The sequence below is a fragment of the Pelobates fuscus genome, chromosome 7 (assembly GCF_036172605.1).
Source record: "Pelobates fuscus isolate aPelFus1 chromosome 7, aPelFus1.pri, whole genome shotgun sequence".
In the NCBI taxonomy this organism is placed as follows: Eukaryota; Metazoa; Chordata; class Amphibia; order Anura; family Pelobatidae; genus Pelobates; species Pelobates fuscus.
The window spans coordinates 111571907-111596683 of record NC_086323.1 but is presented as its reverse complement, the minus strand read 5'-3'; the positions used below and the strand labels follow the sequence as shown (position 1 = coordinate 111596683).

The 24777-nt window shown below is 42.7% G+C and overlaps 1 protein-coding gene across 1 annotated transcript in view; it reads right to left on the bottom strand.

Annotated features, from left to right (window-relative positions):
* Window positions 1-21337, bottom strand: part of FAM83F (family with sequence similarity 83 member F) — a 46229-nt gene extending 24892 nt beyond the window's left edge. The window contains exon 1 of the mRNA XM_063427430.1: window positions 20816-21337. Coding sequence (XP_063283500.1) covers window positions 20816-21277 — 462 coding nt within the window. The 5' untranslated portion in view covers window positions 21278-21337. The remainder of the gene's footprint in view (window positions 1-20815) is intronic.
* Between the last annotated feature and the right edge of the window lie 3440 nt (window positions 21338-24777).

Below are 24777 nucleotides of genomic sequence, written 5' to 3'. Positions count from 1 at the left end.
GTCGCACCAAACCGGAGCTCCGTGTGGGAACCGACAAATACACGACGATACACTAAAAATACCCCACCGAACTTCGTAAACCACGTAGCTGAGTAGCAGCGAGACCCTCAAGGCTCAGGTGGCCGGATCGCCGACCTCGGAGAGGCGACCTGAAGCGGGGATAGGATTGCGGCCTACCAAAGGGTGCAGGCACGGGAGAGGCGGCCGACCTCCCCGCCCGCGACTCAGCGGATAACGCAGCAATCCCCAGGACCCCGATCTCCCCCCCCCTGGCCGGTGAGGGACAACCCGGCATAATCATTAAAGCGACTGAACCAAGCACCCTACAACAGTGAACGGGCCGTACCGAACACACGACTCGCAACCCCACGAGACAACTAAGGCCTAGCCAAAATGGCCGCCCAGCGAGGACAAGGGAAACTGGGAAAGGTCTGCCATAACCCATCCCATCCTCTGAAAGCACTGGACCAGCTCTGCCTGAATTTTTGCAAGATATTGTTGGACAGAGGGGAGACCTACCAGCGAGCAGCACAACTTGTGGCTTCATGGATAAGGCCAACCACCCGCCGACGCCATTATGGCCACCCATATCTGATCTTCCAGGCGGCCGCGCTGACATCGAACGCCGGTAAGGCAGGCCGTGAGGCCACACAAGCTGGGGACGCATACCCACTTCAGCCCACACTTGAGCGTGACCACCTGAAGTGTCGCCCTAAGACCCAACACAAACTCCCCAAACAGCAGCACTTCCCTCCTTCTCAGGGCAAAACTAAGCTCCACGCCTATGAATCCCAAAAGGTACGCCTTCCCGGGGAGAGAGCAACTGGCTGCTATACCCAAAGGTGCCAGCCACACAGGCGGAGAGCGACAACACAACGACACAGATGGACGACCGAGACTCACCGCACCATCCCGAAAGGGACGACCCTGGACCAGTATGGACCCCAGGCTCGTGGCAGGAGGGCACCAGCTCTCACAAAGATCCGGGGCAAGAGAGGAGACTCGACATCTAGACGCCACGCACCCCCACTGCTGGGTTGGAAGTCCGACATACGATCCAAGCCGGGCGACCACCATGTCTACGGCAGGGTAGCAGCAACTTCAGTACATACTAAGACCGGCAACTATCCCTGGCCCACCAGTCAAGCTGCCAAAGCCGGTATTGGCTGAGCAAAGTGGACTGAAACAGTAATACTTGACAACTCTCGTTCTCTGTTTTTTCCCTTTCTTTTGTCTCTTCTCCTTTTTTCTTCTACTTTATTTTAATATTTTTACACCAGTACGCATAGCTGGATGTTTAAATACTATAGCTGTTTCCCATGCTGCTTAGCGCGCTCCTAATTATGTTTACTAGCTACGGGGAAACTACTGTTAATCCTTATTCAACTTAATATGTCATAGCAATGTTTACCCAGCGGATCTATACATTGATCCTTAAGACACACTAGTAATGTTTAACAGCTTGAACTGAGTAAGCGTAACTTACTGTAAAAGACAACAGCTAGACGTAGCCTGTATTACTCACTTTACATGTGTTGTTTTTATACTTTACAAGCGTGATTGTTATGTGGACAAACGGAAACTTACTGGCCTATATGCCTATAAACTTGTATGCTAAACCTAAATTTTAGTTTCCCTTAGCTAAGCGTATATTTTTTATTTTAGTTTTCTATTATCTATTATTTTTTTATAACATGCTATGAATCATATCGGTGCATTAGACCGTAAGCGGCATACATCTGTACATGTCTCAAGTAATGGGCCGTATCTTTTTATTTCTTTTATTATTTCTTCTTATAAGCGAGGATATGCAATAGAAATGTTCACCATAATCTACTTTTACGAAGCGAAGATGTAACTCATTATAATTAATGCAGAGAACCTACGTATGACTAGCCTGCTTTATTAATATAAAAATGTGTATGTTCCATCTAAATGCCATATAACGCTTACCAAATCTGTATGTACATAATGCTGGATGTTGCTGCTGTGGCATTCCTGACAAGCGGTTGTTATTCATGCACAATAAAAACATTCTGTACACTTCTTGTAACACAGAACACACACTCACATCTTGACTAGTTGAAGTGACAAGTCACACCTGCATATTAACGAATAGATATAACTTGAGCTACTCACCAGACACAAAAAATACAAAAACAGAGGTATTATTGTCCAGGAAATGTAACTTTTCGAAATTGACGTTGTATTATCCCTATGCTGTATATTACTCGTACATTCCCTCTTACTTTCTGTACCCCATCTTGCATACCTCAATAAAAGAAAGATTGACAAAAAAAAAAAAAAAAGTTAGCTAGAAGTCCTTTATGACCGACCGCAAGCATGCTTTCCTGCCCAAAACAGTTCAAGAGAATCAGGCTGTGCGGCCGGTCTATTTCCCATGTTAAAGTCAGTGCATCAGACGAACGACAACCATTCGAATTTTCGAATGAACTGTCGAACGACATTTGAATTGTCGAACGGTGTTCGAATTGTCAAATGCATTAGTTCCAGGTAAGGTAAAACTTCAGCGGTGTTTGTGCCGTTTTGTAGCCGATTTTAGTTCCATGAGTTTGACGGCACATACCGCTGACCGCGTTCGACTAAATAAAGATGGCCGCCGCCACGTGTTCGACTGTACGAACGGAGGCCACTCAGCGTTTGGCAATTAACCTGCAGTTAACTGCCAGCCTGGGAGTTAAATTAGCCGCACACTTCCACTTCTGTGTGGTCCGTCTGGTTGGCAATTGGTTCGGTAAGCGCCATTTACCAAACCAAATGGGAAAATGACATGCACAAAGTAGTTTAACAGTCTGGGGACACAGTTTTAAAGGGACATTGTCACAAAAAGTCTTCATATGCCCATATACTGTTTTTAAAGGGCCATACACCCCAGGGCCATAATCACAGGGCAAGAGGCTGGCAAGCAGGCCTCTCCAGGACCAAGTGGCGAAGAGCACTTCGTCACACATCTCCCCTTTCCCGGGAAGACTAACAAGGTATCTGACCTTCTGTCGGTCAGTGCCTTGGTTAGTCAAGCAGCCCACTCACAAAGACCAAACAGTCGAGTAGCCCACCCACAATAACTGGTTACTGCACCTGAGGAATCTGGTACTCCTGGTCGCTGGGTTGCTTTGTAGGCAGAGATCAGTGATACTCTGCCCTGGTGCCAGCGCTCCAACTGGTTGCACAAAAAACAAAAAACAAAAAACAAACACAGTCAGAGACAGAGTCATAGGTTCACATTTATGGAGTGATGTCTCTTTAAAAATTACATGTAAAAGTGAAAGCCCTACCTTAGAACAAAGATCAAGAGAGTGAAATCAGATATTGGGAGTAATAATATAGGCAAATAAAGATAATAAAGATAATGTTTTTGAAGGATCCAGATTTATTATAAAGCTTGTATACTGGGAGTGGTGCCGGTAAATCTTAAGTAACTATGTTGTTTTGCTTTAAGATGTTTAACTATACAGTTATTTTTTTTATTTTTTCTTTGATTGATCATCAGGTTAGGACTTTTTAACCAACTTGGCGCATTTGATATAAAATAAAAAGTGATAGTATATCACAAAAACACCCATAAGTAAGACAATAGGCACAGAAGTGTTGTTTGCTGGAAATAGACACGTCAGGACTTGTCAGCCTCGGACAGTGCAACAATGCACATGATAAATGTTGACACAATATGTGTTTTTAATACCGATCTTATCTGTATGAAATATTTAGAAGTGAGAGAGCTACTTTAAAGCGGCACTGTCATGGCCGGATCACGTTTTGTTTTACTCCCAACTCCACTATATCTAACTGACCCCCTCGTTACCCCCAAATGCCCCTAAGCCCCCCATATTACCCATTTTTTAAACTTTATTTTGGGTCCGGACCTATGTTCATGGCGCCGCCATCTTTGTGTGGGTAGATGAAGTCCCTGTGGGACACGTCATCTGCCCACACTAGATAGCGCTGTGAGATTCCCGCACATACCCAGTTAAAAACCTTTAGCATGCGAACGGGAATTTCATCTATTCATTCATTTGTCAGAAAGACGAATGACTGAATAGAAATGTCAGATGAACAAACAAACACTGACGATCAGTGTTTGTTTGTTCAGTTTATTACAAGGAGGGAGCTACCGGCTCGCAGCTCTCTCCTTGTAAAATGTAAAGATAGAAGCAGCAGGGAGCAGTGCTCCCCGCCACTTCCTAAGGCCCCCATGTCCTCCCTCACTCTATGGGGGTAAATATGACCCCCATGATAGCATCTCCCGAATGCCCCTACTCGCCATACCGCGAGTAGGGGCATGTCTACTAAACAGTGAGCACAGTTAAAAAAAAAACACTAGTACCCCCGGCCCCCACCCCTGAGCGGCAAGTGGGGGTGTTAAAGGATAACGGGGGGGGACCTATTGTCGTCCTCCCCCCGGCCCCCACCCCTGAGCGGTGGGTGGGGGCCCTAAAGGATAATGAAGGGGGGGACCTATTGTCGTCCTCCACCTGGCCCCCACCCCTGAGCAGTGGGTGGGTGCCATAAAAGAAAATGAAGGGGGGGGGCAACCTATTGTCCTCCCCCCCATTAGTAAATGTGGCTGAAAGACCAAGATGCAGCCGCGGCACGAATAGGATCGGAGTTTCATTCATTAGAATGAAATTCCGATCCTAACAAAGTCCCGAATTGTGTTCTAACACGAATGGAGAAACTGTTCTCATTCTGTTAGAACGCAATTCAGCAGTTTTGCCGGCGTCCTGTCATTTCGGGAATACTGACAGGAAGCATCACGGGAACAGGGATGAAAGCTAAGAATTGTGGGAAAATTTCTCTGACCACCGGAAATGAAGCACACTTTGCTCCTCCACTGATCAGAGATTGTCAGGCATAGGAAACCTCCATAAGACAAATAATTTGTCTCATGTTTGAAAGAAAACTAGAGCAGACAGGAAGAAATGAAGAACATAATTGTCATACAGCTAAAGAAAAAATGTATTTCAATAAACTTCAAAAAATTATGTATCAGGTGTGTTTCTACAATTGTAACATATTTTTTGCATTTACAGGTCACAAATTATCTTTTTAAATCTTAAAAGATTTTACAAGTTTGGCATATATATTTGGCCTGCAAGTCTATGTGGAATATTAAAATCTTATCTTATTCATCAGCCAGTGGAGGCATTACTGAACATTACTAAACCTGTGGCGACTGATTGAATTATTTATTTAAAGACCCCTATCATTACACTTTGGAACAGGGATCAAAGCAACGAGACAGATACTCACATAATCACTGCACTATTGTCCTGCTGTTGAATTTGCAATGAGACATTAAAGGAGCACTATAGGGTGAGGAACACAAACATATATTTCTGACCTTATACTGTAGTGTTAAAACCACCATCTAGCCCACCTGACCCCCTTTTGCCTCCTTAAATAGAGTAAAATCTTGTATTCAAGTCTGCAGCTGCTCCCTCTGCCCCTGTTTGCTTGTGAAACTGTCTGAGGTCTGCTGTCATCATCAGAATTGGTGGTCTGAGCCAATCACAATGCTTCCCCCATAGGACTGGCTGAGACTGTCAAGGAGGCAGATCAGGCGCAGAGCCAGAATCTTTGTTACCAACACTGCAGATGAGGTGATTGGAGAAGCTGGACGAAAGGGGAGGTGTACGAAGGGAAAAGAAAAAGGAGAGTAAAATGGTAAAAAAAAAAAAAAAAAAAAGTACGGTAAGAGCGAAGACATGGGGAAAGCGAGGAGGCTAGAGAAAGGGAGGCCACAGCTGACGAGCCAAGCTGAGGTGTGATTTCTAATCTTCATGGGTCAACAACCACATCACACAACCGAGCTCGGAATGGTATAGGCAAACATAAGATGCACCAACTGTTCTTCATAGGTTTTATAGCATCTATTACAAATACAGTACAAGCCACCGGTGTAAACCCACTTTGTAAATAGTTAAACCCTTTTTTCTACTAGTGTATATTTATCTTTTTTTCTTTTCTTTTTTTAAGAAATGAAAGGAGTAAAGCATCACAGAGAGGGTAATTTAGAATGGGGGATAGCCCCTCCGAAAAAAGGGTACGTCACGAGTACTGTAACAGAGGGGGATAGACGGCAGCAGCCACAGATCACAGGGCCTTAGCCAGTTAATTATTCAAGACTACATGGGTGGAATCCGAGGTTAACAATGTTGTACTATTGTAACAGAATAGTAAGGGTGATGCCATAACGGCTAAGATTTAGTGGCAAAAGATATGCTTCAAATTGATAGATGCCCAGAATGACTAAATCGGTAATACACCGGATGTGGCAGGAAGCACTAATTAAAAAGTATTGTGTAAATTACCAGGGCACCAAACTCAAATGGGAATACGTAACCTTTCTTAATGTCAAAGTACATATTGTTTTGTAACTACTCGCTGTACTGTTCTAACCCTATGATCCCTACTGCAATGGGGATGGCAATGAATACCCCTTACCTTTTTATCTTCTGTATCCTGTTGAAACGCTTTTGACTCAATAAAAGTTGTCAAATTGAAATAAAAAAAAAATAAAAAGATGTGCCACCTGTGCACATGTGGTAGCAGACAAATATTTCCAACACACAAATATCGAGAGAAAATATGTGCCAACACACAGGATAGCATGTACCGCTGGCTGTCAGGTTTTGCCCCTATGGTCTGGTATACCCTTAAGGATTTGCAGTCTACAAGCAGGATGGTTTCAGGAATCTAAACACTGAGACCCTCAATACTTTTAGAGACTTGGACACACTTTGCGGTGGTGATAGCAAAAAATCTTTGCTGCAGAGCTAAGTATTTTGGATTAAGACCCTGCATCCAAGAAGTTTGAATTAGCGATGGACTGATTATCGGTTCTGCTGATTTATTAGAGCTGTTATTCATCATTTTACAAATAATCAGTTACGTCTTTGTAATTTACTGACATTACCAATAAGTTACTCACCTCTCCCAGTCACCACACGCCGTCTTCTGCATCTGATAATTTTAGTGACCAGCCAATGAAACGCCACGTCGTGACCTCCCATTTCTGTGAGACCACGCATGCGGAGTTTAGCTAAAGGCAGGGCAGGAAGTCAGTGAATGATCTACTGTAATGTACTGTGCTGGCTGACTGAGAGCGATAGGAGTGTGATCGCTGTCCCTCCCGGGCAGCCACCAGAGGGCTTCCTGGTTTGAAACAGACCACATCTGATGTTGGATGTCCTCACGCTCTGCAGCATCAGATTTTTTCCCATAGGAAAGCATTGATTCAGTAAAGTAAGTGAATAAAGGGTTTTTAACCCTGTTTTTAACCCTTTATTCACTAAGGAGGGGGGGGGGTGCGAGGGAGGGGAGAGGCAGAGGAAGCGATAGTGCCAGGAATACAGTTTTGTAAGCTTTGTAAGGGGTTAAAATATAAGTATAAATATAAAGTGCACGTGAGAATAAATTACTGCACCTCTTGGCTGCAACGTAAAACTAATCCTCCCACTGTGCTGACATTTGGGAAATACACAAATTCAGGTCAGACAGGTTTCTACTATCAGATTTACATTTACAAGATTTGCCCTGAAAACACTTTATCTGGCACTGCGGCCTATTAACAAGAATGTTCACAAATTGTTGAACCTAACCATAAGGCGTCTCTCTCCACATGGTACATTTTACAGGGACCATTTCTATTACATCACAGCAAATAAAAACATTATTATTATTATTGTCTTGACAAAAATAATGTTCATTTGAAACAATACAGAAATACATGAAGCCATAAAAAAAAAAATGGTAAAAAGGAGGGACAAGAGCAGAGGAAGTTAGTGAGCTGTTAAAGTTCTTTTGATTTTGGTGCTGCCCAAGTGCTGCCCTTATTAGAGCTTAAATGCCCTGTATCCATTTCTATTCTAATCTCCTTTTTTGAAAAAAAAAAAAAAAAAAAAACTGACTGTATGTATTAGTGTTTAACACTGTGTTTCACAGCAGTAAACTCTAAACCAATAATCTGTCTTCCAACACAGTCTGTTTAGACATGATATATTTAAATAATGTGCTTTGGTTTGCACTGAATTAGGTTTTCTGTAGCTAAATGGCTTAAAGGGACACTAGTCACCAAAAGCACTCCAGCTTGTTTAAGTTTTTTAGGGGTTAACTGCAGGATTATTTTATAAAAGTGCCAACTACAATAGAAATCAGAACTTACAATGACCTCAGGTTTGTCAGCCTGGCAGATGGGAGGGTGTCCTGCCTCACTTGAATTGACCTGTTTAAAGTAGACATGAGTGCTTACTGGCTTTATTGTATCGCTGTGAGAATAATCACTGGTGGACCGCCATGCACCCTATATCAGAATGTTTCTCTGTGAGAATAGTCTGATTGGACAGAACTCTTCAGTAGACGTGTTGGATCGAAGCTGCAGCGTGGAGACTCTCCCAGTGCTGGAAAGGGGGGAGTTTATTCATTTATTTTAACTTTACACTGTCTAAATGAGATGGGGGGAGGAGGGTAGTAACTTGATTTGCGGCTTGACTATCAAAAATATTACAATATATATATATACATATACATTTCAGGGTAGTTTATGGTTATGTGGTGGATGGATATTTTCTGGGGAAATTTCACTAAACACGGAACATCCTTAACTGCTTTGTAATAAACCCTGACACATTGTCTTATCTTACCCCCAATAGCAAGACCCAAGTTAGTGTCAATAAGATGCAACACTGATTCAGAATAAAGTCCCTATCAATTTACAAGCAACAACCAGTTACATATGCTTAATCAGTCCACTGGTTCACAAGGCTCTAAAAATAAAAAGCTCTAAAATTATATTTTGGACTTTGGTCTCACCCCTGTGTCTTAGTCCCATCCTCTCCTTAGTCACCAAATTATAGGTCTGACTTTGTGACGTGGACAGGTTTCTATGTCATGACCTGAAAAAGCTAGTATATATTTTAGTTTGTGCCAGACTTGCACAGAAGTTTGTTCATATGACTGCTACAATGTTACATGCAGCTGCAGGAATTTTACTACTGGTTCAAATGCTTGATAGTAAAGTCCAATGAAATTATGAAAGAAATGTTTTGCATCATAAAGCTTTATTTTTTGTATTTACATACAAATACTATTTGGCTCTTTCCTATTGTTGTGCATAAAAGTTGAGAAGTTAAAAAGACATTCAGTGAAGTCCTAGCCACACCAACCATGGCTGTGACTCACACAGCTTCCATGAAATAAGGGTTCCAATTTCAAACTGTCACAGTTCCTGAACCAGACACACAAACAGATCGCGAGAGGAACAATTGCAATACCGGTCCTTAGAATGGCCAGACTATGCAAAAGGAGAAAGGTCAGTGTACTAGTCAAAGGAGTATAGAGATACGGAACAACGATAAGACAAGCCGAGGTCAAGGATCAGAGAAGACAGAGTAAACGAGAGACAAAGCCATAATTCGGTAACCAGCGTTTAGACAGAGTAAATGTGCTATTGAGCTATCAGAAGACCACAATAGGGCAACAAGGCATGGAGAAGGTAAGTTTAAATATGCTTAGGGTAATTTGTATTGGCTAGTTTCTAATTAGAGTTAAAGGGACACTATAGTCACCAGAAGAACTACAGCTTATTGCATTTGTTCTGGTGAGTAGAACCATTACCTTCAGGATTTTTGCTGTAAACACGGTCTTTTCAGAAAAAATGCAGTGTTTACATTACAGCCTAGTGATAACTTCACTGGCCACTCCTCAGATGGCTGTTAGAGATCCTTCCTGGGTCATGGCTGCCTAAAATGCCTCCAAACATTCAGTGTCTTCTCCCTCTCCATGCAGACACTGAACTTTCCTCATAGAGCTTCATTGATTCAATTAATCTCTATGAGGAGATGCTGATTGGCCAGGGCTGTGTTTGAATTGTGCTGGCTCTGCCCCTGATCTGCCTCTTTTTCAGTCTCAGCCAATCCTATAGGGTAGCATTGTGATTGGATCAGGCTACCACTTCTGCTGATGTCAGCCGGCAGTGGGCAGGTCTACAAGAAACAGGGACAAAGCCTGCATCTCCAGACTTGAATACAAGTAATATTTTACTATTTTTAGGGAGGCATGAGGGGACCAGGATGGCTATTTTAACTCTATAGGGTCAGGAATACATGTTTTTGTTCCTGACCCTATAGTGCTCCTTTAATTATAACACGTGGAAGGTATTTAATCCTTCCGCTTTGACCCCTGACATCATCAATGTGTGCAGAGTCAGGTGATTGACTCGGGCGCATATTTATGCACGCTGCCAGAATGGTCACTGAAATACCCGCGAACGGCGAGCAGGCACTAGAGGCCGCGGTGAGCGGGTACGTGAAGCCGCCGTGAGAAGCATGCGGGCAGGGGGCCTGACACAAACCATTCTTACAGCACAGTATTTTTACTTGTGTTATTTATTTATTTTTATTCTTTATTTTTGTAGTGCAGAAAAAAATACATACAATTTTGTCATACCCCAACAGCCAATGACAATGGATTCACAATAGATAGCTTACATGTAGTAGGGCAATGAGAAAGACATGCACAATTTTTCATAAAGGTATAACAACAGGGTTAATGACTTGCTTTGTACATTTTGTATGATTATAGGCATTATATAGACATTTCGGCAGGAGTATGCAACCATGACACAAAGCTTTGCTTAAAATGTCACTTGAGCTGCACTATTTTATACGTTAACAGGTTGGTGCTATGAATGCCAGAAGATAAGCAAGTGTGATTAGTAATAAAAGTCATGCTAATTTATAATAGTCAAACAGTAATGGTAATAACGTGCTTCAACTTTTAGTGCCGATGCGAGCGTTTCAATAACATAACCTTTTCATGGCAGATCAAAACAGCACATTTTATAAGAGTAGTAAGTAGCAGTTGGAGACAGGAGTAAATCCCTAGGGATGCCCCAGGCAGGTGACCCTTAGAGCTTGGGACAGTAGTGCTATGCTATGCAGGCCTCAGCAAAGGGGGTTAACTTTAAAGCAATAGGCCGCATGTCTAGAGGTGCATTTACTGAGCAGCATTATGGTAGCCTTCAGTGAACGATCAAGTAAGCCACCCTCGCCTCTGTTTGAAACCAAATAGTAGCGTTATCCTGTATTGTGGCCATGTGTGTCGACAATGAGCTATACATATGTTTTAATTAAAGTTCCGATATACATGAAACGTGTTATGCCTGGAGAGCTGAGCGTTATAGACAATGCAGGATGAGAACAGGCTATGTCTATTCAATGTCGGTTATTATTGGAGCTACATGTCTGCCCTACTGCCGTTCCCTGCACTATGATAGCTAGGAAATAGAGAAAAATCAAATAGGAAATAAAAAAAATAAAAAAAAACAAGAAGACAGGAGCTCAGAAGCCTGGCCTATAACATAAAGTTAGTATAAATCAGAGCCAGTAATGGCTATCTAGAGCTTTTTCAGGAAGTCACCAGTCATCCGATTCCCCTGTTTTGGAAGAGCCAGGAACGTGATGGTGGGCATTGAATTGGGCTGTCCACTCTGGGGGTCCTGAGTCCACCTTTCTGCATGCTCGGGCGCCTCCAGCCCCAAAGTCCTGTGTGTTCCTTCACTGTGTCCACCAGCAAATAGCGGAGTTGATTATCTGGGCTATGGTCTTCAAGCCTTCTAAGCGCCCGTGAGCAGTGCTGCCTGGTGAGATTCTCCTGTTAGGGCAGTGTGCAGGTGCGTTTTTGTGCCCCTCCGAGGTGTTGCACGGCGGAGAGCCGGCTGTGCGGTAAGGTGGGTTTGCGGGATGTGGTGCTGCTTTACGTCTGGGTGTCCGGGGAGACCGCTGGTAAGGCGGGCGGTGGGGTGGGCGCTTCTCCTTACTTGGCCCCTGTCTTATGTCGTCTCGGGGAGCTGCCGTTCATGTGGCATTGTGGCGGATGAGTGAACCGCTTTGGGTCTGCGTCCTAATCACCTCCAAAAGTCTTCTCAGATCTTATTGGACCTGGCCTCAAAGCCCTCTCTCCAGGCCTGCAGGCTCTCATGAGGTTGTGGCTCAGCGGCCATCTTGGTTACTGTATGCGAGCTTTGTTCCAGCCGGGTACTCCCCTGCTGTAGGTCTGAGGGTTTTTCCAACTGCGACCAGGATGACCCCCACTGGTCCAGAGGGGGGGATGCGGGGTGTTGGTATAGTTGCTGCTCGGTTTGGTTCTCATGTTGCTGTTTCTCCCAGCCATCAGGTCGCCTGTTATGCTAGGCCTTAGGTATGGAGTGTGGCAGATCTCGACGGAAAGTCACTTTTTTGGTGTCCACGAGCTCCCACTCGATGCAGCAATGAGCCTCCGTTATGTTGGTCTGTAAAAACCACAATTATGACGAGTTTTCGTTGCTTTTAGGCTTAGCTGTGCCAGAGGTCTCTGCAAGTATGTCTGGCCCGCTCCCTTGTCAGGGCCTGCCCCCCCCCCTGTGTTTCTTTTTTTTTTTTTTAAATCTGATCTGTTAAAGGTTTACTCAAATATATTTATTTATGTCAAGTGAACTATGCCCCATTGGGCATTATTCTTTAGTTCCTCCCTGCAAATGTTTAAAAAAGTTATAAAATAAGTTTAATTCACCTGAAATAACCTGACATGCGCACAGTCGATTATTCGGCAGGTGCGCTGTTTACCCCAAACCCCCCAATAACTTACAGACACCGTATTTCTGTTGGAATAAAAAAGTCCACAGCTTTATTTATTATTATAAACAAGATAACAAATTGGGGTCATTGCCACAAAAGTAAATATACCTCCACCCCCCACCGTACATAAATTACCCCCGGCAATGACCCCGCCAATAACAATAAATAACATTATAAATAACCAATTAACACATAACATATGGCCTACCAAAGAGGCCCCATATCCATAACTTTTTAAACTGTAGGGGTGTACCGAGACCCCCCTACACCACCTGGTTCGGAGCCACCGATGAGCTCGAACCCACAAACCATTTCACACTCCAGTTTAATCCAGCCTAACCAATTTATACTCCTCCTACCTTCCAATTACCCAAGCCCTATCCCGCCGCTGTGACCAAACGGGAACTCCAAATAAATAGGGAGGGTGGGAGGGACAATTACCAGGTAAGTGTCAGTTTAGTTAAAATGTCCCTTGGACATAAAATGGCCGCTTAATATACTCCTATAGTCCAACCCCCATTTACCAATAACCACACCCCTTTAACTGGTTACTCCCCTGCCTACTCCTGGCTCTGTCAAGGCCCACTCCCCTGACTGCGCTGTTCCATGGGCTACAATAGCCAGACGTAGCCGGTCTGAGTCAGGGGAGGTATTGCTAGGACTGCATAAACAAAGTGATTAAACTCCTAAAAGGAGGATAATAGAGCAGTGAGACTGCAGGGATATAATCTACACACCAAAACCACTTTATCAATCTAAAGTTGTTTTGATGAATAAAGTGTATCTTTAACAATTCACTATCAAAAATCTGAAGGGATGTAGTGTTTCAGCTAATGATACTGGCATCTGCATGAAGCTTTGAAACAGCCAAATGTGCAAACTGCCGTTGCCATGATAACAGACATTATCAACACTTCTGAATGAAAATGCATCGCCTAAAGCTCAGAAAATAATAAAATACTCAAAGCTTGTAGACTTGTCTATTCACAAAATAATTCAAGTAGAATGACTGTTTAGCAGCAATAATGTAAAGCTTAAAGGTAGACTTTAGTGTCAGGAAAGCAAACATGTATTAAACATGTGTTAACCTAACTAACTATTTTGGTCCTCCGCCCCCTTGCATCACTTTTAAAACTTTGTCAAATTTTCCATAACAATGTCATTTATAAGATATGTTAGTAATTGTGTGTATGATCAAATATTTCTATGACAATAAAAGCAAATGGGGAAAAAAAAAAAAAACACAACACTACACGACACAAAACAAAACAATTATAGGGGACTTAGTGAAATCTATAGAAAATGGTCATGATTGTTTTTAAATAAGCTTACAAGAACATGAGGGAATATTTACTTACAAGGACAGGGGAGTTAATTGGAGCCACTTCAACTTTTACTGTGCAGTTTAGTCAGGTGGTCCCGACACCCCACCGTAATTTAACCTGACTGGGTTATACAGCAACTCTATTGTAGATCAGGTCACCACCATGAGAACCATGAGTCATATGTAATACCCCAGAATGTGTTCATGGCTGGTATTACTAGGTGAATATATTCACATCAAGAATCCAACCACTAATGTCTAAGAGTATGAATGGACTGGAAACTCTCTTAACCAATATGTATGCGCTTGTAAAGTAGCACAATATGAACTTTAATATTTGCTCAAAGGGACACTATAGGCACCCAGAACACTTCATCTCATTGAAGTGGTCTGGGTGCACTGTCCCTGTTCCTTTAACCTTGCAATGTAAAACAATGCAGTTTATATTGCAGTGCTAAAACTGCCTCTAGTGACGGTCTGCGAGACAGTCACAAGAGGCGCATCCTGCAGTTTCAGGGAGTTGGTAGCTATCAATCCGCATGGTAATCTAAATAATATTCTGATGTATTATACCGCACACAAGCAAAGTGAAAGAAATAAAAAGGGAACAGCCCAAAACAACAACTACTATGAAAGAGAACAGGACGAGAGTATAAATCAAAAGAGAAACCAAACACTAATAATTATAATGATTATAATCTGCTTTGTAATGAACGCCTGAGTGCTTACGTATGGACAGGTGTATGCAAAACCCCAACTAAGCTGCTTTCTCATTTCACCTGGATTCTACATTTATTGATTTAACAATGACTGGCTTTCTCTGTAGTTTCTGTAAACTGTAGAGGGAAATTATACAATTGTAAATCCTTCCACAATTCAAGGTAATCTTGCTTGCCAGCAGATGTAAGATTACAGAATGATCCTTTACGGAAAAACTTGGGAGATATCCGACATAAGCAGGGTAATCTCACTCGTATATGAAACATTTCAAAAAAGAGCTATATTATTTATGATGTCATCCAAAAATTTAAAGGAACACTCCAATCACCCCAACCTATGGTGCCAGGCGTGCCCTTCTATGTAAGTAGTCAATCTGTTTGTCAGTGGTTTGACAACTGATCTGAGGTCCACTGAGCAACAGTCAACTTCTCCATTTGTACAGGGCTTAGCTCTGTGGTTGGGAGCTTTCAGCTGACACTCTCAGTCAATGAACTGGCCCTATAGGTTGCAGGAGGTTCCAGCTCTCAATGGAAGAACTGACCAGCACCTGATGGACCATAGGGAAGCTTTCAAACAGTAGAACGGTTTAACTACTTACATAGGTGTTCTCTTAATAAAGAATAGCATTGCATTGCTTGCTGTTCTACTTGTATCCTACATTGTATAAAGTTACACGTTCTTGAAGTCTCTCAAAAATGTCGTTTGAGGTGGTTTTCTTCTCTCACTTATACTTTCCATCTACTATCTATCAACCTCTTTATTGTACATTTCTGCAATCTTAGTTTTTGGTCATTTAGAGTTTTTGTTTGTAACTGCAAAATAAATTATGATAGATAGATCATATAGACTGTAAGCTCATTTGAGCAGGGTCCTCTTTAACCAATTGTTCCTGTAAGTTTTCTTGTACTTGTCCGATTTATAGTTCAATCCCACCATATCTTATAATATTGTAAAGCGCTACGGAATCTGCTGGCGCTATATAAATGGCAATAATAATAATAATAATAGATAAAATAAATGACATTATAAAATCATAGCAGACGTTATTTACCTGGCAAAATAGAGAAAACTGCCACCTGTTCAAAGTGGCACTATCACCATCCGGGGACTTTGCAAAGACCCCCAACTGTAACATCGCCACTGGGGATCCGGTGCCCTGGTAACATTCTATGTTGGACAAATGTCGTTCTATGCTTTGAATAGGTCACCTGTACTATATATTTTGCGGATTAACTTTGGCCTGAGGAAATTACAGTGTAAGACCACCGGTGATAATTCACTTTTGTACCAGTCTTGTAAGATTGGGGCTTTTATCATCTGCAAGATCCGCATAGTATATATCAAAGTAAAACATCCCATACCTCCCAAATGTCTCTGTTTAGGAGGAATAGTTATTATTTGTATAACAGAGCTTTACAGCAATAATACTAATGTATTTGTGTCTTTAAAGTACAATAAATGTGTTTAGAACTCAGTCTGTGTCAATATAATACATAGTTCTTGTTCTAAATTACATTTTTGTTGCATAAAATGTTCATAGTAACTCACCTTAAAATGAAAATCCAGTACACTCCGTTATCTACTAAACAGCAACGTTGGTGCTGACAGATTTTGTTAGGTTTGTTTTTAAACACATAATCTGGGCAAAAACATTATATGATCATACATTGCATAAGCCTGCCACAACGTCAATGTACCCCACTATCTCATCTTTGGCAGGTCCTACTCTAACAGCCAAATATCTGCTAAATTAGCTACTTACTTGGAGGGGGGGGAAAAATCCATCTTGCGTTCTCTACAGTACAAGGCTAAATAAGGCCCTGGGATGAGGCACCTGTGACAGGGAGGGAAACCAAGGAGTTGGCTAGACTCCTAAATATATATACACATGAGAAAACAAGGGGCTGGCTGCACTCACCTAAACATGCATAAATAGGGTGCATAGTAACTCACCTAACGCTTCCCCACGCAGGGAAAACCACCTCCATGACGCTGATACACTGGTTCATTGCCAGTATGCTGGTATCTGAATGGACTCCACTCCTGTACTCTCTACACAGTGCTAGAAGCGTCAGCTAGGGACTTTCTGTAGCAACCACAGTGCATGCGCTTTGGTTGTTATGCATTGAGAGCAGAAGGGCCACCTGTGGGAGGTCTCTTCTGCTCTCCCTGTCAATCAATACTTTGGCATAGAGTGTATGCCAAAGAACTGATTGACAGCTGGGAAAGATATATTTTTCCCAACCTAGACATCTGGTAGCACAATGTATAAATTAAATTTGATGATTTTTTAAAAGAGCAAAAGTTGTTTTGAGCATGACAAGTTCCCTTTAAAAATTCCCAATCCCTCTTCTCACCAGAAACAGTTTAGTGACCCCCTTTCCAAAATATTTTTTTTATGTTAGACCTGTACTTGCTGCACCCTCCAGACATTTGTAATTTTGGAAGGCAATATAAGATTTGTTTTGTGATTGCTGACTCAGCTCTGATAATTATATTTTTCCAGCTAGGCTATTCTGGACAACATTTCCATGTCCTTTGTCAGTGTGGCACAAAATCATTACTTATTAAGTAAACCAATGGAAAATATGTAAAAGTAAACGCTTGGACAATTTACCATTGCAGGTGTTCCTATGTCACTAATGTTTTTGTGTTACACAGAGAAGGCATCTCTTGAGCCTCCTTGTGTGACTTTCATAATCTTCTCTTGTGTGTCTCTCAAAGCATCATTCTGTCAATGAAATGGTTATTGTGCCCAGAGTCCACCGTTGCCTTAACTTCAAATATTAAACCATTGTTGAACGGAATTTCTAAGGTGCTTCCTCTGCGGAAGCATTTTCTTGAGCAGCAGTGATAGGCTGATAGGCAGTGACCGGTCACTTCCAGCAAGCAAAGCGTCTCAGAAAACAATGTACTTTGTTCTTTTCTGAAGCACTGCTTGCTATGTTTAAAGGGACACTATAGTCACCTGAACAACTTTAGCTTAATGAAGCAGTTTTGGTGTATAGAACATGCCCCTGCAGCCTCACTGCTCAATCCTCTGCTATTTAGGAGTTAAATCCCTTTGTTTATGAACCCTAGTCACACCTCCCTGCATGTGACTTGCACAGCCTTCCATAAACACTTCCTGTAAAGAGAGCCCTATTTAGGCTTTCTTTATTGCAAGTTCTGTTTAATTAAGATTTTCTAATCCCCTGCTATGTTAATAGCTTGCTATACCCTGCAAGAGCCTCCTGTATGTGATTAAAGTTCAATTTAGAGATTGAGATACAATTATTTAAGGTAAATTACATCTGTTTGAAAGTGAAACCAGTTTTTTTTTTCATGCAGGCTCTGTCACTCATAGCCAGGGGAGGTGTGGCTAGAGCTGCATAAACAGAAACAAAGTGATTTAACTCCTAAATGACAGTGAATTGAGCAGTGAAATTGCAGGGGAATGATCTATACACTAAAACTGCTTTATTTAGCTAAAGTAATTTAGGTGACTATAGTGTTCCTTTAACACTTGAAGGTGAGAAGGCACCGTTGGACCACCACATGAAGTGTTTTGGTGCCCAGAGTTGTCCTTTAACTTACTTATAGCATTTTTGTGTCTATTAAAGGAACCTGTCAAGCACTATAACCACTACAGCCCACTATAGTGGTTGTGTAGCCAGAGGGGGCCTTGTATGCTGACAGAGAAAGTAGTCAGACTGCTTAAGAACACTTTGATAACTTATCTGGGTTCCACTGGGTGCCTGTCTCTGCCTTCCTTGGAGCCAGGAACCCCTGCAAGAAGCTGTCATTAGCTCCACTGAGTTAAAGGAACATTGTAGGCACCATAACCGATTAAAGGGACTGAAGTGGTTATGGTGCCTGGAATTTATGAGTACTGGACCTCGCATAGTTCTCAACTATTTACTCACCATTTAGTAGAGATTGTCAGTCCCCAGCAGTCTGGCCTCTAATAGTGATATAGTGGAGGTGGCGTTATGCCTTTGCTTCATGCAATACCAGGTGTTGCGGGCAGTGATTGGGTGAGAGCACCAGCTGAGCACTCTAAGCTAATCACTGCTCCATTGAACTGGCATGAAAGAAGGTATAAGAATAACTCCGCCATATACCATTGGAGGCTAGGCTTCAGGCTGCCGGGGACAGAGAATTTCTATGAAATGGTGAGTAAACCATTTAGTACAGGTGCAGAGCCTAGTGTCAGCTGAGTGCTTTCAGCCAGGGGGCACAACTCACCACCACTAGATAAGCTCAGAGGCAGAACTTCTGTCTTTAGAGGAGGCAGCAGTGACCCGCGGGACCCTAGTTAGTTGTCAAACTGTTCTAAAGCAGTTTGACTATTTACTCTGAGAAAGGCACCATAGCCACTACATTAGCTATAGCGCTTATGCTGTTTGGAGTTTTCCTTTAATGCCACCGTACCCTTTTTCTGTCTCTGCTTACCCTGTCTTACCTTTTTAAGTACCTGAATCCTACCTGCCCATTTCATGCCTCTTATCCCCAGTATATGTGCCTCAATCCTTTGCATGCTCCAACAAGGCAACACTACAAAGAGTCACAGGCCTGTCACCCGGGGTAGACCACCTCCCCGACCTCTCTTAGTAAATTACTGGTTATATTACGGAGTTACATTCAGGAAACAGGGAAGTAGGATTGAAGTCGAACCATTGTATTCAACATTTTTGCCCAACCCAGTTATTAATGATTCACATAGTATACCAGCATGTCCTATCACAGCAAGACTATACAAAGCAGATACGCTTAACCCCCACAGTGCCACCTGTATGTTTTACAGCAATATGGAGGAATGCAGTGCATGGCTCAGGCATCTGCTTAGAAAGTGCCCACACGCAGTCTACCTGGAACATTGAAGATGCTGAAGTGTTAAGTGAAGCATGTATCATTGTTAAAAAGGAGGAACTGTCACTATCAGATAAATGGCAGTCCCTCTTACTTTACAGCTTGAATCACACTGAGCTAAATCCCTCCAACCTGGTTCCAGCTGAGGTGGGAAAGTACAGCAAAAAGTAAAAAAAACAAACCCAAAAAAACATTAAAGACATTAAAGACTCACAGCAGGTAGAACTTCAAATAAATAAAACAAATAATAAAAGGTATGGGTAGGCCAGTGCCTTATTTACCTTTGCATTGAGTCTGTGTTATGCCAGTAGACAAACATGTAGCTGTTCATGATAAGGCTAAAGCATTTAACAGTCAGACATGTCTGAACCTATGTTTGTCACAGATTGCACAGTTTATGCAGTCTTACATGAGATCTTAGGACAGTATTATCTGTACAATTGGTGGGCTTGACTAACAGGAGATATATATAGTTTAAATATTTGCAGAGCAAATATTGCCACAGATATGTGGGAAGGTAAGAACCACTGATTTACAACATAACAGCTCTCCAGGGTGAATTATGATGCCTCAGGATGTTAATTTATACTGACTGATAATTAAACATCCTTATTTAATATTAATTAATAATTGGTGTATAATACAACAGCAAGCCTTCATACTACATAAAAAGAGTAAGTTCTGTAGATAAACCGCACACTTTCTTTTTTGGAACGGCATGCCCTAATTAACCCTACAGAGATCACACACAGGCAAAGGTTGCACCGCACTGCACCCTCCCCCCATTGATGTTTACCAGATGTCAGAATGCCAAGGTATGGCTATACCCAGAGGCACTTCACAGTCCAGGAAACATATTGAAAAATAATGCTTTGGCTGTTTTGGGGGGGGGGGGGGGGGGAGGATTTTTTTTTTTATCAGTATCTGATCAAGGCCAAGGGACACAATACCCAACATGTCTATTATGTTCTCCATTTTAACGTCGTGTCCGGGTATGTGTTTATACTAAGCGACTTTGTTTCATTCTTCGACATAAAAGAACTTTCAAGCTACGAACACAACAATAACTCGCCCCCCTTCTCCAGCACCCCGGGCCCAACACCCATCACTTCCAGCCACTTTATTCCATTTCAAGTCAGGACATGCTTATGACAAAATAATAACAGCCTGTTGTTTTTTTTACTACAAGTTCCGCTTACCCAACACCTGGGTGAGGATAATGGGGATTGTAGTCCACCAGTGTCCTCCCAAAGCCATTTCCCTTTCCCTTTTTTTGTTGACTTACCTTCCTCGCTTTCTGAATCATATCCCGTACCACTGCCTTTATGGTGGGGGCATTCTCTTTGGGTGGGTGGGTGTATACCAGGGTCTGGGTAGCCCCCCTGTAGTAGCCATTCTGGGGCCAGCCCAGGTCCAGCGGTGGAATCTCGGTGTCTGATAGTTGTGGCCAGTATTCCAAAGAACTATTTGTATCCGCTCCCTGTTTCCCGGACACTTGCTTGCTCTTCTTAGGGGGGGCCGTGTCATACTCTGCCCAGGAACGCTTTAACTCAGTCAGTTCCCTGCTGGACAGAAAGTCCCGCAGACCAAATTGCTTAATGTAGTGCCTGTACTCCTGCACCCCATTATCGATCAGCTGCTGCAGGGACCTCCTCTGGTCCTCACTGTAATAGAAGTGCACCATGTCTTCGGTCACTTTCTCATTCACATTGTCATCTCTCAGACACAGGATCTGGGATTCAGCCATGGTGCTAGCTCGTCTCCAGACTCCTGTCACTAGTTAGCAGTTGGAAGAAGGAGGAGGGGAAGGGCATAATGGGAGGGAGGTAGGTGATCACCTAAAATCCAACCCCTATTCTACCTTACAACCTTATAGCTAGCCAGCCTCCCACAACATAGTACACGTAATTGTATCCAAAAAAAGCAGCTGATCAGCTGATCACAAAGTGGCTTGAGGAACAGGATATCTAAGTAATGTGTGCACAATAAGAGCCTGGCAGGAGATGGGCTGAGTTATTATTATTATTATTATTATTATTATTATTATTATTACCATTTATATAGCGCCAACAGATTCTGTAGCGCTTTACAATTTTATGAGAGGGGGATTTAACTATAAATAGGACAATTGCAAAAAACTTACGGGAACAATAGGTTGAAGAGGACCCCGCTCAATCGAGCTTACATTCTATAGGAGGTGGGGTGTAAAACATGAGGGGTTTCTATACAATGACTGAGCTCTAAAACATGTTCACCCTTTTGTGCCATTAAACATTGCACATTGTGTATCTGATTTGGAGTTATGTCATCTGACAACCATCAGAATCACTGTCTGTGCCCATAAAGTAGTGCTACATAAATTGAATTGCAGTTATTTATTTCTTTATTTATTTTGTTTTGTAAAAGCTCACTTCAGAGGCTGCACAGCATTGACATTATTAGGATACACAAATATTAGTGTTTTCCTTTTTTTGTTTGCATTTGTAAAGCACAATCCTCATAATGCAGTAACAGAAATCTAGAACATGATGTTTTGCCAAATTTAAAGGAGCACTTCAAACACCACAACTACTACAGTTATCTGTGGTTGTTGTGAGTTCCTTGACGCAACCCCAATGTAATCAAACTCTTTTAGAAATGTTTGACTTCTTACCTGGGGGTGCCAGGTGTGCTCTGCACCTCCACTACAGCCATTGGAGAGCCAGAATCTGCCTGTCTGAGCTAAGCCTTGTGGTTTAGAGCTTAGCTCAATGGCTGAGAATGACCAGCTAATGCTCTGAACCCTGCAGGGCTAAGCCCAGGAGAACCTCCCAAGCAGGTGCTTCTGGCTGTGCTGCTAGTTGAGAGGAGGCAGGGAGCTATGATCAGCTGGCTACAGGTAAGAAGTCAGATTGTTCTAAAAAGATATGGCTAGTTATAATAGGAGCGGAGTGACTTGCACCATGGCCACTTCGAAAAACTGAAATGCTCATGGTGCTTGGAGTAGCTCTTTAAATAAATTGGATAATTGGAAACAATCTCAAATTCTGCGGTTTTCCAACTTTGCTACTTAGCAATTTCATAACTATATATTTTGGTTCCTAGGCGAACAACAAAGGATCATTCAGAATATAATTATTATTATTATTATGATATTTATATAGCGCCGTCAAATTCCGCAGCGCTTTACAATGGGTGGACGAACAGATATGTAGTTGTAAACAGACAAGTTGGACACACAGGAACAGAGGGGTTGAGGGCCCTGCTCAATGAGCTTACATGCTAGAGGGAGTGGGGTAAAATGACACAAAAGGTAAGGATAGTATTAGACTAGTGACAGTTGCGAATTGTTTACATGCGCAAAGTTCAGGTAATGTTATTCTCAGAAGAGGAAGATAATCAACGTAGCTTGGATAGGTGTCAGGAAGGAGTTAATAAATCCATCTTTCTATTGCAAAGGTCAGAAAAAGAGGAAATTGCGGGTATTGACAGAGCATATACACAGCCTTACAATGGTGGGGTCAAATAAGCATCTTTAATGGCAACTTAACCGCTACATGTTACTACATGCGCACGTCATTCCCCGGTTCTTGTAAATGCAAAAGACTACAGCAAAAAGTTATGTGACCACACATCGCTCAGTTCTGGTGGCCAGGTCTTGGTCAAGTCAGGTTCAAGAAGTTTGACCAAAATCAAAAGTAAACCAAGGCATCTGCAAGCCAAACACTGCTCACTGATATTGCTGACGTAGAAGTTCCACATCCGCGTTAACAATATAAGTTTCATCTATATTTTAAAGTTGCACAACAAACACCATAACCACTACAGTGTGTTGTAGTGATAATGGTTCCTGAGGGGCCTTGTCCCACCCATTGTCATACGATAATCTTCCCACCTTTCAGATACCAGAAAATCTGCACACTAATGCTTAGGTACTTTGATTAGTCACCTCAGTTAAAGGGACACTGTAGGCACCCAGACTGATGTAATTCCAGTAAAATACAAGTTTAGCAGGCTAAGATTGCCACAAGGCATATGTATGTATATGTGTTTGTAGTATCAGTTAGTTAATAACACGTAGCTAAGATACTGTCATCACTGTACTGACCAGGTGCAGGAATGTAAGAACTGGAATTACGCGTCCCTCTCCTTTGTATCAGATGAGCCACGTGGTTAGACCGGATGGATGAGTTTAGACTCTATTCATTAAATAGGTTAAGGGTATGTGTGGGTGTAGTTAATTGTGGGAGGAGCTACAGTGCTATATAAGGAATGTACTCTATGTATTCAGTACTCAGACTTTGCTGTATTTTGGTGACGCTAGTCCCTCTGAGTCCCGATCGGTGATCCAATAAAGAATCTCTTCCTTCCTGAAGAAACCTGTGTCCATCTCTCTGTGCTTGGCTTCCGTCAGTTTCTCCGGTATCATTTGGTGCATTGGCCGGGAAGCTCATCGTTCAACGGTAGCTGAGAGGCAGAGGCGTGAGACGGTCTATCTTTGCCCACGTTCTCTACGGCTGCACCCCTGAACTTCTGCGTGGACCTCCCTTCGTCTCGGCGCCACTGGTCTGTTGTCCAGGAGATCATCGGCCTCTACGTGAGAAGTGCTGGGGTGTCCCCGTCGATGAGTGTGAACTCAGGTTCAGGAACGAGGAGGTAAGATAACTGCTGTTTTAGACGGCAGGACCCGCTAGGGGTATACCGATTGTGCGGTAGGCCCAAAGGGGTTTTTGAATCTGTATCTGCCCCCTCTGTCGGAGGGAAGGAGCGAAGGCGCACCGCTCGATCGAACGCTCTTTAGTCAGACCGTTTGATTTGGTTAGTCAGGCGGGGTCCTGGTGTAAGATAGCCCTAGCCGGACACCGGTGTCTTGTCTAGACTAGCGTTCTAGGGTGTATATTACGTTCGCTAGGTCGGAGGGACCGGGAGACTAAGCGGCGCCTGTGTAAATTCGGTTCGCTAGTTCTCATCCTATCTGGGCTAAGTGGGAAGGCGTGTAAATTTGGAACCCACTAGACTTTTGATAGTACGACTAAGAGGCGCCTGTGTAAATTCGGTTCTCTAGCTCGCTATGTATATGTGGTGATTGGGCAGTGTGGCTAACCAAAACGGGTGTATATAGTTTTAGGTAGTCCATTCAAGGTACTGGCCAATAGTTTAGTTGGGAATTGTAAATGTGTTAACGATTGTTTTAGTAAAGTGTATATCTTGTTAGATAGCGCGAGCTCAGCCGTCTAGCGAGAGTGTTAATAGTGTGTTGCTGTATTA